The sequence below is a fragment of the Lepisosteus platostomus genome, chromosome 1 (assembly GCF_059453375.1).
Source record: "Lepisosteus platostomus isolate fLepPlt1 chromosome 1, fLepPlt1.hap1, whole genome shotgun sequence".
NCBI classification, from domain to species: Eukaryota; Metazoa; Chordata; class Actinopteri; order Semionotiformes; family Lepisosteidae; genus Lepisosteus; species Lepisosteus platostomus.
The window spans coordinates 82,795,607-82,811,350 of NC_142611.1; the positions used below are offsets into that span (position 1 = coordinate 82,795,607).

Genomic DNA, 15,744 nt, shown 5'->3' on the forward strand with positions numbered 1-15,744 from the left:
TGTTCTTGCTCCTCACTCTTTGACCTCACGTGTGACATTTTGATGACCTCCTCTGTGTGCAGCTCCACTGCTCCTGCCTGTTTAGCTGCACCAAGGATAAACACCCGCTTGTTTATATTTTATTCCTTTTGGCAGATCCAGATGTTTCGGGATGTGTACTGCTGAACACATCAAGAAAGGTATGTTTTTTATCTTGCTTCAGACCTGTGAAGATATTCTTACCAGAGAGGAGTTATATGGCTTAGTAAGTCAGTGCAGGGCAGCTTCTCAGTTGGCTTAACTGCAATAACCAACAGCCTCAACTGGTAAAGGTTCTTGTATGAATACAGGTTTATGAGGCTGAGGTCACTAGATTGCTGTCACTTGGATTCCCCCATTGGTGGCGGACAATTAACTGAGCACTGCTGGGTGGGATGGGATGAGATGGCTCTCTTGGCTCTCAGCTACACAGCGGCCCCTGTGACCTGCCATGTGCATGTAGGCTGGCGGGGCTGTGGGTGAGGGTCACACCTCTTCTCTGGTCTGCACTGATCCTCTGATAGTGGGCTGTATAGGCTTTTTAAGATGGAAGGCTCAGTTTCCAGCTGAGACGTTAAAATACACACATGACTAGAGCAAATTAGGAAGGTAAGACAAAATTCATTTGGTGATTCAAACTTTCCATAATATGCGTTGAAATTGGCCAAAAAACAACATGCGTCTCCCTGAAGCTGTCCAGGTGATTCTGTCTGCACTTATGGCTGTGTGCCTTATCCTGTGCTTCTCCTTGTGGAAACTTTTTCTCCTTCTCAAGACCACGTTCACAAAACGTCCTTTTAAGAGTAAAACAGTACGTTTACATTGGCTTTATTATTACTCTGTGCTTCTGTATTACAATGCCTGTGTTTTTTAAAATGCTTTTTTCCCTAGTCGCCTCCATTGGTGTGTGTGTGTGTGTGTGTGTGTGTGTGTGTGTGTGTGTGTGTGTGTTGTGTAGAGGTCCTGTCTGTCTGTGCCAAGCACCACTCTGTTCCTTCTACAGTACGTGAAGCTCATGAATTTCGAGGAGGAGATCCGGGCTCATCGTGACCTGGATGGGTTCTTGGCTCGTGCCAGTATCCTGCTGGATGAGACTGCTGCCTCGCTGGATGATGTGCTGAAGAAGATGCTTCATTACGTGGGTCAGGAGAGCCACACCTCTGAGCCTGGGTGCAATTTTGAGGAAGTTATGAGCCATCTGTTTACGGACGCCGGCGCCCAGGAGGTCAATGGTGAGGACTGTTGTGTGAACTGTTGTGTCACTCCCTGGGCTGTCTGTGGTAATCAAGAGCATTGATAGGCTGGTCAGGGTTAAACAGATGCACAAAAAAGTAAGGTGAAGACAAAAGTGCTCTTTTAAAGAAAGTAAGAGGAAAAACTTAAAACCAGACTGAAATAAAATCCTAAGCTCCTCTTTTAACTTCTAGCTGCTGTATGCTTCATTGGTGTCTTTTAGTACCCAAGCAGCAAAGATATTTACAGGCTCCAAAACAGTCTCTTTCTTTGCAACACAAAGTACAGTAAGTCACTTTCCCCCTTTGGTGCTCTTTGGGTAACAGAGGATCTGCCCCCATTTCCTGACAGGAGACAAAGTCTAACCCCAAGAGCCTCAGCTTCCTGTTTTTTAATTGGTTGCCTGACCTGTTGTCTTATGCCAACCAATCAGTTGACTAAGGATGGCAGGTCATTTCTTATTGCCTCCTGGAGAATGTAGCTCTGACAAGATTTTTTTTCTTCTCCGAACCTACTGCTCTCACACAGCTGGTGTGTCCCACTTTCTGACTCCTAACCCATACCTAGAAACACTCACAGGGGGAGTTTCAGAGCTCTTTGCTTCAGAACAAAGTAAAAACTTACTGTTCATAAAAGGTATAAAAGGTTAGAAATGTGAGAAGGTCATTTGGCCCTTCCAGCTTGTTTGGCTGCTAATAGCTATTTGATCTGAAGGACCTATCCAGAAATCTCTTGACAATGTGACTGGCTATCTTGTTTCAAATTATGTTAAAATGTGCCTCATGACCTCACATTTCAGGGGAAACAATGTTGAAAACAGAAAAAAAAGTAAGTGAATTGTTTTAACGTTAATTTTTTTTTGCTAAATTTGGATTGGTTGTGTTTGTACAGTTTTATGGAAAGATTTGGGCACCCCTGGCCAAATTACATGTTTTGTTGATTTTCTAAGTAAAAATAAGTTAACACAAACTTAAACTTGACATATTTCTGCAAATTTTAATGCAGTTACTATTTATTTGCTGAATTTAAAAGATTGAAAAAAATAAAATAGTAAATGTGGCATGTGCAAACATTTGGGCACCCTATCAGTCAGTACTTAGTAACACCCCCTTTGGCAGAAATCACAGCCTCCAAACGTTTGTTGAAGCCAGCTAACACTCTTTCTATTCTTGCTTTAGGAATTTGTTTCCACTCTTCCTTGCAGAACGCTTCTCTTCAGAAATATTCTTAGGTCATCTTGCATGCACTGAATGTTTGAGTTCTACCCACATTATTTTCAATAACATTCAAGACGGGACTGTGAAAGCCATTCCAAAACCTTAATTTTTTGTTTCTTGAAGTAGTTCATGGTTGATTTTGAGACATGTTTTACATCATTGTTTTGTTGTAATATCTAACCTCTTTTCAGCTTCAGTTTCTTCACTGACTGTGGGACATTAGCTTCCAGGAATTATGATAATTAGTAGAATCCATTCTTCCCTCTACCCGCACAATATCTCCTGTGCCACTGGCTGCCATCAACCCCAAAGCATAATAGATCCGCCTCTATGCGTAAAAGTTGGCAAGATGTTCTTTTCTTCAAATGCTTCTCCTTTTTTTCTCCAAACTTACATTTGGTGATTGTAGCCAAATAGTTCAATTTTTATTTCATCAGACCACAGCACTTCATTCCAAAAAGCCTCTGGCTTATCTAAGTTTTGTGTTGCATACTTAAGATTTTGACTTTTGTGATAAGATTGCAGGTAAGGTTTCCTTCTGATCTTTCCAGATCTTGTCTTGGCACCATTCCAGTTGATCCACTTGTGTTATTGTTTGGTCTCAGAATTTAATTGACTCGTTAGGCCTTAATCTAAGTCAGGTGATGACAATTCCAGAACCTCTCTGGGTGTTGTGCTTACACTCAACAACCATTAGTTCCTTTAAACCGCTGACTGAGGATCAGAAAACAAAGATAATTGACTCTTACAAAGTAGGGGAAGGCTATAAAAAGCTATTGAAATGCTTTCTGCTTGCAATTTCCACTGTCAGAAATGTCATTAATAAATGGGGGTTAAGGGGAACTGTCAAGTCAAGACAAGATCTGGAAAACCAAGAAAAATATCTGATAGAACTGCTTGTAAACTGGTCAATAATGCAAAGCAAAATCCCCATATCACTGCAAAGGACCTACTGTATAAGAAGGTTTAACTGGCACAGGAGTAGTGGTGCACCAGTCCACTGTACAGCGTTGTTTGCACAAACATGATCTGCACGGAAGAGTCATTTTTTTCAATCTGTTAAATTCAGCAAATAAATAGTAACTGTGATGTAAAATTTGCAGAAATATGTCAAGTTTAAGTTTGTTCGCTGCAGAGGTTGTGTTAACTTCTTTTCACTTAGAAACTCAACAGAACATGTAATTTGGGCAGGGGTGCCCAAACTTTTGCATCCAACTGTAGATAGTGTGAGTGCATGCTGCAGCACAAATATATACATGTTGATCAGAAAACCTGGTGAGCAGGTCTCAATTCATTTGTGATTTCCAGAATCATTGTAATTCTAGCACTGTTCACTGACAAAGTGACTCAAAATCAAACACCAATTAACAATTGAGTTATTTTGCATTATTAATCTAGTCAATAATGGATTAATTCATTCATTACTGTATTAGGTCTAAAATGAAGATTTGTTCCTCTGTCAATTTTTTAACCACTTTATGCAATTCAGCTTTGCTGAGATAGGATCCACCCAATTCCAGAGCTTATCTTGGCAATCATTGGGAATTAGGCAAGATACACCCTGGACGGGACCATTGCAGTCTACTGCAGGGCAGACACGGAGACACACTCACTCACACCAGGGCTCATTTTTCCACATGCCAGTGTGCGACCCCTAAGAAGACCAAAATATTCAAAAATATGTTGGAATATCTGTATTGTTAAAATGATTAACTAAACTGAAGTGTTTATTAAAAGTACAATGATATAGTTCAGGTGGGTAGCTGCGTCAGCATGCGTAGGCTGCAAAGGAACAAGTAATAGGTTTATTCCATGCTGAAAAAAAGAAGAAAGAGAACACAACGTTTCGGCCGTGGAGCCTTCTTCAGGTGTGAGCACACCTGAAGAAGGCTCGCACCCTCACACCTGAAGAAGGCTCCACGGCCGAAACGTTGTGTTCTCTTTCTTCTTTTTTTCAGCATGGAATAAACCTATTACTTGTTCCTGTACAATGATATAGTTCCATATGCACTTCTGAAGAGTTTTTTCTCTCTTGTTGTGAAATGCTTTCCTTGCCAAGGCCTTGATAAGTCTCATCCTCATCTGTCTCTGCTCTGATTTGCAAGACGATGATCCTTCTCCTTGGCTGTTTCAATCACCCGACCTTGAGTGGCAAGGTCTGTGACCCAAAGCAGATAGTCACATGCACTTGAATTGCTGTGAAATTGCTCTGGAGCGTGGCATCAGTCTGTTAAAAGCTGGTTTCCCCACAGCAATGGCTTCACGTTTCCTGTGATAAACATTTTTACTGTTTATTAGATGATTATTATCACTGCTTCTGTAAAAGACAGTGCAGCACCTTCTCTAGAATGCCCATACTCCGAAGGCCGCACATTCAAAGAGGCTGTGTCTTTCCTCTGGCTTATTTACGGTGCAAGAAATAGGCAGAAAAGAAAGGTTACAGAGGAGAGTGTAACGAACAGTTCTTTCCGGACCCTATGCGGATGACACAGTCCGACAGAGTGGGGAAACACTAGGGAAACGTCATGCAGGAAAACGGGGCTGAAGACAAGGGGGCGTGTCCAAGGTGCGCTGGTGCACGGGGGAGGTGTGGCCGAGGCGAACAATCCGAGAGTAATCCTTAGGGAAAATCCAAAACGCAAGGGTAAGTCCAAAACCAGGAGATCCATCAGAGGAAGGAATCAAAAACCACGAAGGCCGGGTCGGAACCGGCGGACGGGGAACAGGAACGGGAACCGAGGTTAAAACCTTAACGGGACCAGGCGCTTCCTGGTCCCGGACTCGCACGATATGGAAATCAGAGCAGAGCCCGGAAGAGCGTCAGCGCCTGGCTTTTAAGGTGGGCAGGGAATAGGGCGCAGGTGCATGGAATAAAGTCTTGAGTGATAGGGCTGGAGCACCCTTAAGGAGGGGGAACTAATATCGTGACAGAGAGGAGGCCATTTGGCAACTATCCCCTTTGGAAGGTTAGAGACAACTGACCCAAAGATCTCATTCAGATCTTTCTTGAAAGAAACCAGGGAGTGCTTCCTCTTCTCAGAGTATGTTCATGTGGTTTCTAAATCATTTTGAGTTTCCTTTGCTACTAATACAGTTCTTGCTCAGAAACAGTATTATAGTAAAGTGCTGAGAAAAAGTATTTGAATTCCTTGGGTTGGTCCATACAGTGTATTGTAATGCATATGGCCGACATTACAGGTTGTGTGAGCCGGCTTACCAGCGTGGTGACGTCACCGCCCTTCCCTGTGAATAGCAGAGACCTCAGCAGCCGGGCTGGGGGAGATTTCCCTTTAGCTCAGCTGGCTGGGTCCCTGTTGAGTGACTGGAGGCCCGGGTTTGAGTCTTTAGTAGTGGGGGGCTGACCTGAGGTGGGAGCGGTGAGGGTGCATACCCAAGTGAACCCAAGAGTGCTACAGTATATTTATATCGTTGCAGTATACATGAGCAGTAGATCTCCTCTATCACAGCAGAAAAAATGCACTGCTGAGAAAACATTCACAGTCCATTTTGAATTACAATCAGGATCATTTCATATATAACAAACATACTATAACAAATTCTTCAGTTAACTCAGAATTCCACTCTTAAGAATGTTTGCTGTGTGCAAAACAATTTTCCCTGTTTTCCAACTCATTGTGCACTGAATACTCCTGCTTCTCACATATTTATTGTTGCTTTTAGCATGTTTTTATATGCTATGTATGGTAAAAATTGCCCCTAGTGTTCGCTTGTAAGGTAAATTTCAAACTAATTTTGAAACTAAGCAAAGTAAGATTAATTTGTGTTGAGGAAAGATGTGATAAAAGTGCACAATACAGTGCACTGGCTATTTGTTTTCAGTAGATTAACAGGCACTGTCTCCACTTTAGTGAGCATTTTATCTTATAATGCCTTATTTGCAATCTGGAGAGTTTAACAGCATGTACTGTATTTATACTTTTGCGTGACTTTTTGGCGAAATTTGATAATTTTTTAGTTCAGTTCTGAAAACCAAAAAGTTATTTTGATCACTGGCAAGCATTTTCAGAAAACAAATCATGTAATACATTGAGTTATTGGGGCTCTATACAAATACACAAATACCATCTATTTTTATTTCGCTCTCAATTATTGTTGTAATAGTGCTCCTGGCAACGTGTTGTCTACTGTGTCCATCTGACATTGAATAAACCAATTAGGCAGAGAGACATCTGTTTTCAAACTGTGTTATTAGTTTGACAGTACTCAAAATAGCAAGCATTCTTATTTTGTGTGCCTGCTGGGTATTATGAAATTGCTCAAGTGATCACAGTTCAAAGTAGTCTCCCTCACTTCCAAAACACCACTGCCATGGCAACACACATCATCCAGAACACACTGAGGAATCTGAAAATTGCAGACACAGAAATAGAGTAGCTCAGACATATTCTTCTATACAGGAAATAAATACATTTAAAATATTTATGCTGTGCTTCTTGACAAATACAAACTCAACTATTCGCATTTTGGACTTGCACAGCATACAACATGCAGGTTGCAGTTTTAGGCCTGCAGTTTTGCAAGGTTAGCAATACTGTTTGGTGTAGGATGATGGTGATACAATTGTAATTAATTGCATTCATACAGTATAATGCTTTCCATCCAGAAGGATCCCAAATCCCTTTATTTATAGGAGGGCTTTATAGGGTGACCCACAGAAGCCATTCGGCTCCAGCATCCCCCCTACAAAGTGGGTCAATTAGAGGGAAGTGCAGAACTGGTTCACCTGCTGGATTAAGTGGGAGCTTTAGGTCAGACTGTACAATCTCAGAGGACTCCAGGTTTAAACTCTTACTCTTGAACTTGAACTTTATTGCCATATGTAACCGGTACATGTACTGGTACAATGGAATTCTTACTTACAGAAAGTCTCTCGATTGTTAAAAGAAGTGTAAAAACACAAAGTTATGACAATGCATAAGACAATATACAAGCAAACAGTAGACAATGTACAAGTAAACAAGAAAACAGTTTGAATGTAAACAATGCAGACGTATAAACAATGACTGGAGATGTACAATAAATAGGAAATCATGATGAGGTAGATGGTGTAGGTGTGGTCCGAGGGGCATGGCTAAATGTGTTTGCCAATCACACTGCTTGTGGATAGAAGCTATTGAGGAATCTGGTGGTAAGTGTCCATATGCTCTTGTATCTCCTGCCTGAGGGCAGTGGGGTGAAGAGCTCATGCCCGGGGTGGTGACTGTCCTCTGTGATGGCCAGAATTCTACCACGGCAGCGGTCATCCTCATAGAGCTGTTTAATCTCATTGAGACCACAGCTGATGATCTTTTGGGCCACATTCACCATTCTCTGCAGTGCCTTTCTTTCTCGAGAAGAGGTGTTGCTGTACCACACGGTGATCCCGTTGGTGGGGATGCTCTCGATGGTGCAGCGGTAGAAGTTCACCAACAAAGGTACTGGCATCCCCCATCACTTGAGGCACCTCAAGAAATAAAGGCGCTGCTGAACCTTCTTCAAGATAGAGTCAGTGTTCACAGTTCAGGTTAGATCATTAGAAATGTGAATTCCCCAAAACCTAAAGCTGGTGACTGTTTCCACTTCTGTTCCATCAATACTGAGTGGGCTTTGAGTATGTGGCCTGTGTCTCCATAAGTCCACAATTAGCTCTTTCGTTTTATTTACGTTCAAGTTCAGGTTATTGCTGTGACACCACCTAAGCAGCTGTATGACTTAATCCCTGTAAGTCCCTTACAGTCCCTTATGAAGTCCCTGAAGTCGACTTCATCCCTTCATCTTGCAAACTAGACATGGGACATTTCTTGACAAAACAGTCATGACCTTGGTTTAATGTCTAACCAGTTATGAGATTCATGAGTATATTTAACCATAGCCATCTAAAAATACCATCCATTATAGCATCCATTAGAGTTGTTGCTTGCTCAAAGAACTTTTAATTGCTAAATAACTGTACATGTAATAAAAGTCTAACTTTTTGGAGTTTTAAATTGGATACATATCCAATTCAATAATGCAGTAAGACTTATAGCTCATTGGTTTGGATTTATCATCCCTATTCATGGGTGAGTGTGGCATTGTGAGAACAATGGGCTGTTGCCGTCTGTCTCCCCACAGTCCACCTGCTGTCGGAGACCATCCAGGGCGTGACTGCTACAGCCACAGGAATCCAATACCAGCAGTCCTGGCTTTGCATTCTGTGAGTAGAGCACTGGGAGAAACATGAATGGCTCCATTAACTCATTCATCAGATTCATTAATTCATTATAATTTATTCTTAATGTAAATTGTATAAATGAAGGCACTGTCATTTACAGGCCCTGCAGTTATAAATATTGAGAATTTGCTAGAACTTGAGCAAGTTCTGACAAATATTTCATATTAGGAAAAGGAACAAAACTATAATTGTCTCTGAAATTGTTTCTACCCTTTCTTCTGAAAAAGAAGCAGGTCTGCAGGTCTATGGACATATTCAACCTTCTTTCACACCTGAAGAAGGCTTCACAGCCGAAACATTGTGTTTTCTCTCTTCTCTTTTCAGCATGGAATAAACCTATTACTTGTTCCTTTGCATAAGAAAATTTAGCTTTGTTCCAAAAGGCCTTTAGGCTTGCAAACAATGACTGAAAAAAGTCTTATCAATCTGATTTCTATTGGACAGAGCCCCCTCTACAGATTTGCATGTATAATACTTTAATAACTTCTTAAATACTGTACTTCACACTGTTACTTTCAATCACTCTCATGGTCCATTTGCTGTTTTTATTTATGTATATTCTTCTTTTCTTAGCAATGTTGTTTTTTAGTGTTATGTGTTCTACCACTGGCTGCTTAAATTGCTCCTGGAGATGAATAAAGTACTTTGAATTTAATGTTTTCATCCTTTGCTCAAAGAACATAAGTTAGATCTACCTGTTTTAAATCCCTGTTAACTGTCTCTTGTAATCTCTTTCCATTCAGATGAACATCATAATTCCCTGACCTTTATACAAGATTCAGCTCTCAGACTCTTTGATAAAGAAGTGCTTCCATAATTCAAGAGCACTTGTACACTCATCATCTTGCAGATTTGCAGCTTGGATGTTGTTGAGTAATTGGAACAGTGCTCTCCTTGGTGTAATACAACAACATCATGCTCTGCTGAAAAGAGTATTATTCTTAATAACTTGTAAATAGAAATGACATTAATTATGAGAGGAAACTTTACTTCTCTAAAAACAACAAAATAATTTCAGCTCAGATTATAAAGATTAAGATAACCAGCATTGGAACACCTCTAGAACACAAACTAATCCTGGCACCTGCAAATATCCCACCAACTCCGGGGTCTGGAACTCCTGCATGTATCCCTGAGCAGTTCCAGAATTAGTGGATTCTGCCCACAATGCCAGCAGGATATTTGTTATACAGTATATACAGTATACATGTGTGTAAATCTGTACATCTCACCAAGGCAGAGCCAACAGAACACAGACGAAATGTTAATTTTATTTTAAAGTACACATTCAGCCCGCACCCCAGGCAACAGATCTAGGACAATTACAACCTTGATGGGCTAGCAGAGACAACTCACTACTGATGTTGTGTTTCCTCTGTGCAGCTGCAGTGTAAAGAGCCTTCAAAGGCGACATGTCTGCATCTCTAGACTGGAAAGACCTCAGAACTGGGGAGAGAACTGCTGTGAAGTCCGATATATCATTCTCATCCTGGCTCCTTACAAAATGGTAACTGTTTGCTACACACTGATCCTCAACACATAAGTGAGAATGCAAGAAATCACAGGGGTGTCTGAATGTCTCTGCTTTAATGAGTTCCTAATCACTTTCATTGGATGATTTTATTGATTGTTTATTCTCTAGTTGTTTGAATGCTTGCTTTTAAAGAATAACAAGTCAGAATTACATATCAAATCACCACAGCAACATGCAATGAATTGACAGTTTTATGATATTTTCATTCGAATCTGAAATAGATTAGTATCCACTGTTTTGTGGAAGGAAAGAGCCTGGCTGGCCAATGAAATTTCCAGGGTCCTGTCATTAAAAATATCAGTGGTACAAAACACATTCTGTAGAAACATCAGTTTCAGCCACATTAAGAATGAGAGGAAGCCTTTGGGCCCATTTAGCTTATTAAAATTTGAGTCCCTAATTAGTGTTAGGATCTCATCCCGCTGTATCTTGAAAAGAGCAGGGTATCGGCTTCAACAATATGGCTGGGTAACTTGTTCCAGACTCCCACAAAGTATGAATTTTCATGTGTATACAGTATATACAATACAAATGTAGCTCAATACAGTACATATTGTGGAGATATCAAAAATCATTTTATTTACAATAAATGTGATTATTCCAGGAATATTCCAGTAAAACACCAGTAAAGTCATTTAGTTCCAGATCTCTGTAAAGAAAGAATTTGATCACATATGCGATGCATGTAAATCTCCTGTGTCACTACCAAAGGAAGAAAACTTGAAAAGGAAGGCTGGAATATAATTCAGGCCCATCCAGGTGGCATTGACTATTTTTATTTTCACTCCTCTGTGAATTGATTGCTTCTGTTTTGCCTTCTAGAAAAGCACCAAGACGGCCATGGAGCTGGGGCGCACCTTTGCCACCATGTTCTCCGACATCTCCTTCAGGCAGAAGCTGCTGGAGACCAAGACGCAGGAGGAGTTTAAGGAAGCCCTGGTGCAGCAGCGTCACCGGCTCACTTGCGACAACCATCAGCCTGCCACCACGCAGGAGGAGACGGACCCTCACAGGCACAAGCCCCTCACGGTACAGCCAAGAGAGGACATGAGAAGCCTGGCTGATAGCTAGTAGTTCATTGATCCAGGGTCATCCAGTCATGTCTTGAAAGACAACATGGTTGGGTAACTTCTTCCATGCTCCCACAACCCTTTCTGTAAGGAAGTACCTCCGATTCTCAGTCTGAAGTGCACATACAGCACACTTGGTTTGTGTTTCAGTGTTCATTCTCTAGGTGGACTTTGTCAAGACCTTTGAGGATTTCGAGCAGGTCACCTTGTAGTCTCCTCTGTTCAATCCAGTTCAATTTCATTGTGATGTGCAGAACAAAGAATTCAGCTCTTTCAAAACACGTTACTGATTTATTCACTTATAGTTTAGTAAGCATATTTATTTTAGGCTAAGCCTAAATTTATAGTTTAAGCTAAGCAAATCTGTAAAAACCTAACACATTACAGTATACAGTAGCTTTTAGGCCTTGTTCAGCTTGCAGATTACACTTTCCAGATGTTAAGGATCTTTGAATCAATAAAAGTCAAGTAGGAGATTTCTTTATTACTTGTTATATAGTTTAAATTAAGAATTGGGCATTTGTATTAGTTATTCAAGTGTACCATAATCTCATGAGCTCTTCCATCTGCCTGTTTTCTATTCAATACAGGGTTGTGGGGAGCCAGAGCCTAATCTGGTGGCAATGAGTGGCAGGGTACACCCTGGGCGGGATGCCAGTTCATCGCAGGGCCACTTAGACACACACACAAGAGGGCCATTTTTTAACAGACATCAATTACACTAATAGCATGACTTTGAACTGTGGATGAAAAGTGGAGCATCTGGAGGAAACTCATGTGAGCATTAGGAGGGACATACAAACTCTATGCAAATATAGCACCTCAGGAATTGAACTCAGGGGCTGAGCGCTGTGAGGTGGCAGTGCTTTCCAGAATAGGCTCTGGCCCACTGTGACCCTGAATTAGATAAGCAGTAACAGTATGTGAGAGACAAATGTACAATTACTACCTCTTCTTTGGATGTATAATGGGAGCTTCCAGAACTATGGAGGTCTCTGAAATTCCCAATTTCCCTGGGGTATAAAAATGCTACAGAGATCATGTTTAAAGGGACTTGAACTGCTTTATGAGATTTACAGTGTTTAACCAACTGCACCTTAGAATTCACCAGGTTCTGAGAGGAGATGTTTCTAATGGGCAGTACATTTCCAAAGGGCATGAGTCATTGGGTCTTTGCAATGATCCGTATGGTACAAGGGAATTAAGACCTTGATGTGCTAAATTAGATACAATCTGGCAATTTTCATAAAAAAGGATGAAATGCAAAATACAACCTCACCTAAAACCACAGTAAACTGCGGACAGCAGTAACAGGTGCAGTAGAGAACGATAGTGTATAATGTGCATAGTGATCCCCAGATAGAGAGTGTAGATATACTGTATATGTTCAGGGCTCTGTGCAGTAAGCATGTTATAGAAAGCGCATCAACCCCTCAAGACGTAGTCAATGTAGAAGTGTCTTAAATTCTTTAAATACCACAATATACTAATATACTGTATAGGACATTTCTCTTGATAAAAGAAGGTAAAATGGAAAAATATGCTTCCATTCTAATCTTCAATGGAGTTTAATTCTGTGTCTGCATAAAGCCGTAAAGTCACTAATAATTTCAGGATATGTGGCAATTTAATAGCACTAATTCAATGGTGTTATTGTTGCTGTTGCCATATTAAATCGTGATTGCTAATTTAACACCCCATATTCATGATCTGAACAGGTTCTGTCTCTCTCTTTAGTACAGGGACTTCCTGAGGGCTGGCAGGGGTATTTATGAAGACTTCTGTCGACGGCTGCCTCTTTATACCTCTGACTTCACAGACGGTATTTGGATTTGTGCTTTTCTGCCAAGAAGCTGCATAAAAACAAAGACATCATTTGGAAAATAATCCTTTCTTCTCTATTTGAACATTTAAAAACTGAGAGATCAGAACCAGTTTGTACATGGCATAACGATTATTATACAACATTGAGCTAACCTAGAGAAATTAAAAAAGAATGAAAAGCAGAAAGTGCACCCATGATAATGGAATTTGTTAAACTTTCTGCCTACTGTCTCACATCCACTGCTGGTGTCTGACATGAGTAGCACAGTCCCTGTGGTTCTCTGGGGAAAGACTGCAGGCAGCACCTCGGCATGGACCCTTCTTTATCAGCGCTTCTTCAGCACCACGGACAGCACCTTCCCTCGGTGTCACTCTTGATATGTACAGGGAGGCCCTGTGAAATCTGGGAATCTCCTGAGAGCATGCCCATTGAGATTCAGAGCTCTTCACAGCAACACCTAAGAACCTCTCCATGTTAACTTATCTTTGACTAAAGTAGTTAGTAGTTGCATAATCTGGATCTCATAGCTTATTTGTAGGTCCTGCTTTTACCTCCCTTGTGTTGTCGAACATGGCTTCAGTCACTCATCCGAGATGAATATGCACCTGATTATCTTTAGATTTAATATATTTTTGTTATATAAACCAAATACTGTACCCCGTCCTGCAATGAACATATTCTCTTTTCTACATTTAATCAACTTTTTATAAATATTTCACAAAGAAAATTTACAAAGAGATCAAATTCATTTAATTTAAATTCATAAATTCATTCAGTTTCAGTACAGAAAATAAAGAAAGTTAAAAGTTTACTTTTAAGAAGAAACTCTTGATAGTCAAATAAAAAGTCCATGCTGTCTTCCCTTTGAGCAAGGTGCTTGACTCTAAGTGCTCTATGTAAATAGGTCCACTCTCTCTCTCATTGCAGATATGAGTTTGTTCTCATTTGAGATATCTGGCTTAATACCATTGAGCCATTTAATGCTATTAGCTCATTAGCTCAGTGATCCCTGAATCTTCTGCAGTCCTTTTTTATGGACAGCAAAGACTGAATTTTGCCTACATCTTGTTCCAGACACCACATCTTCTATGACTGCAAAAACATGTTACCTACTGTACTTTCAAACCTAAACACACCTGCACTAAATTCACTTACTTGTGTCTGTGGGGCCTCTTATCCTGGCTGAAGGTGTGCCTACTCCTCTTGCAGTTCTGAATCAACCCCTTAAGAAGACCTCACTTTTGCTCTTTTCTCCAGGAGTTGTTGGGAACAACAAGACACTTCTGAAATATACCACCACTGCCATCTTTCTGTATATCGCCATCCTGCTCCCAGCCATCGCCTTCGGGTCTCTGAATGATGAGAGCACACGGGGGGAGATTGGTGAGTGACTCCCCTTTGGATCTAGGTGCCAGTGTCTGGCATTTGACAGTCATAACAATACATAAGTAATTTCTAAGTTGAAACAGCTAAGCTAAAACCTGCTGCTTGTGAAGTAATAAAATGTGATATTCATTTCAATATAATTTCTTTATTACAATGGCATTCACTTGCGACACATTCATAGAACATTTGGCACACTATTAGTTTTGCAGTTGCTGTTGTCAGAAAATGCAAACCCTCACAATGATGTTGTGAACCAAGACAAACGGTCTTTCTAAACTTTATTTAGTTGCGTTGCTGCAGCACAGAAAAGGCAAATTCAATATTGGCCAGAAATTATCCAAAACCAGATTAGGTTTTAGGCTCTGGTGTAACTAGAGAGGTTTAAATGCCAAAGGTCAGAATCTCAGGGGTGAAGTCAGACAAGAGGAACAGGAAGCGCTGAGTCGGTGAAAGAGGCTGCAGAGGCATGAGAGGAGCTGGAGGTTATTTAGTTTATAGACAAAGATTTTGCTTGAATGAGTTGACACAGTGTGTCAGGCAGCTTTAGTTTAGAAGGCGCAAACTTTAACAAAAAAGGTACGTAGCATTTGTCAGAATGAGGAATGTGACTGAAATTGTAAACGTTGCCATTGAAAAAATAATTTAAATAATTATCTGAAATGTAAATTCAATTTTTATTCTGGTAAGCCATCAGAAAATAAATGTAGGATCTATCCAAATTTCATAAATAAGGTATAAGACCTAACTAGGATACAGAAATTGGGTAGCTCTTAATTAGAATTTTTAGAAAATGTTATATGAACATTAGTCTATATAGAGCAATTATTTAAGCATGATCATTTAAATGTGCAAATAAAGAGAAGCTGTTGTATGGCTCAGTGCTTAGGGAAGAGGTCACCAGGTGATGTGGAAGTGGTCATTGTACCTGTCAGTGTTTCTCAGCCCTGTTTTCCCTCTTCACAGACGTATGGAAGACCATTATCGGACAAAGCATTGGAGGCATCATCTATTCTCTGTTTGCTGGGTCCCCACTGGTCATCCCGCTGACCACAGCCCCCCTCGCCATCTTCATCAGCGGTAATGTTTTGCTCTGCTCTCTGCCTGTGTGAGCTGCGAATGAATGGAAGATAGCTGGTCAGTGATGACACCGCAGAAACTGGAGTCCATCTCCCTGTTTCTCTGCCTAGTAATTGGAGTTTTGCATTTTATTCCTTCATCAAGGATAAGCAGACAGGTCCCTTCCAATG

The 15,744-nt window shown here is 40.7% G+C and overlaps 1 protein-coding gene across 2 annotated transcripts in view; it reads left to right on the forward strand.

Annotated features, from left to right (window-relative positions):
• The window catches only part of slc4a11 (solute carrier family 4 member 11), a 53,407-nt gene that overhangs the window by 22,547 nt on the left and 15,116 nt on the right, over positions 1–15,744 (forward strand). For both annotated transcript variants that reach the window (XM_088639380.1, XM_088639386.1), the window contains exons 4-11: positions 136–179; positions 1,022–1,250; positions 8,583–8,664; positions 10,066–10,189; positions 11,039–11,245; positions 13,024–13,108; positions 14,369–14,494; positions 15,461–15,574. In XM_088639380.1, coding sequence (XP_088495506.1) covers positions 136–179; positions 1,022–1,250; positions 8,583–8,664; positions 10,066–10,189; positions 11,039–11,245; positions 13,024–13,108; positions 14,369–14,494; positions 15,461–15,574 — 1,011 coding nt within the window. The remainder of the gene's footprint in view (positions 1–135; positions 180–1,021; positions 1,251–8,582; positions 8,665–10,065; positions 10,190–11,038; positions 11,246–13,023; positions 13,109–14,368; positions 14,495–15,460; positions 15,575–15,744) is intronic.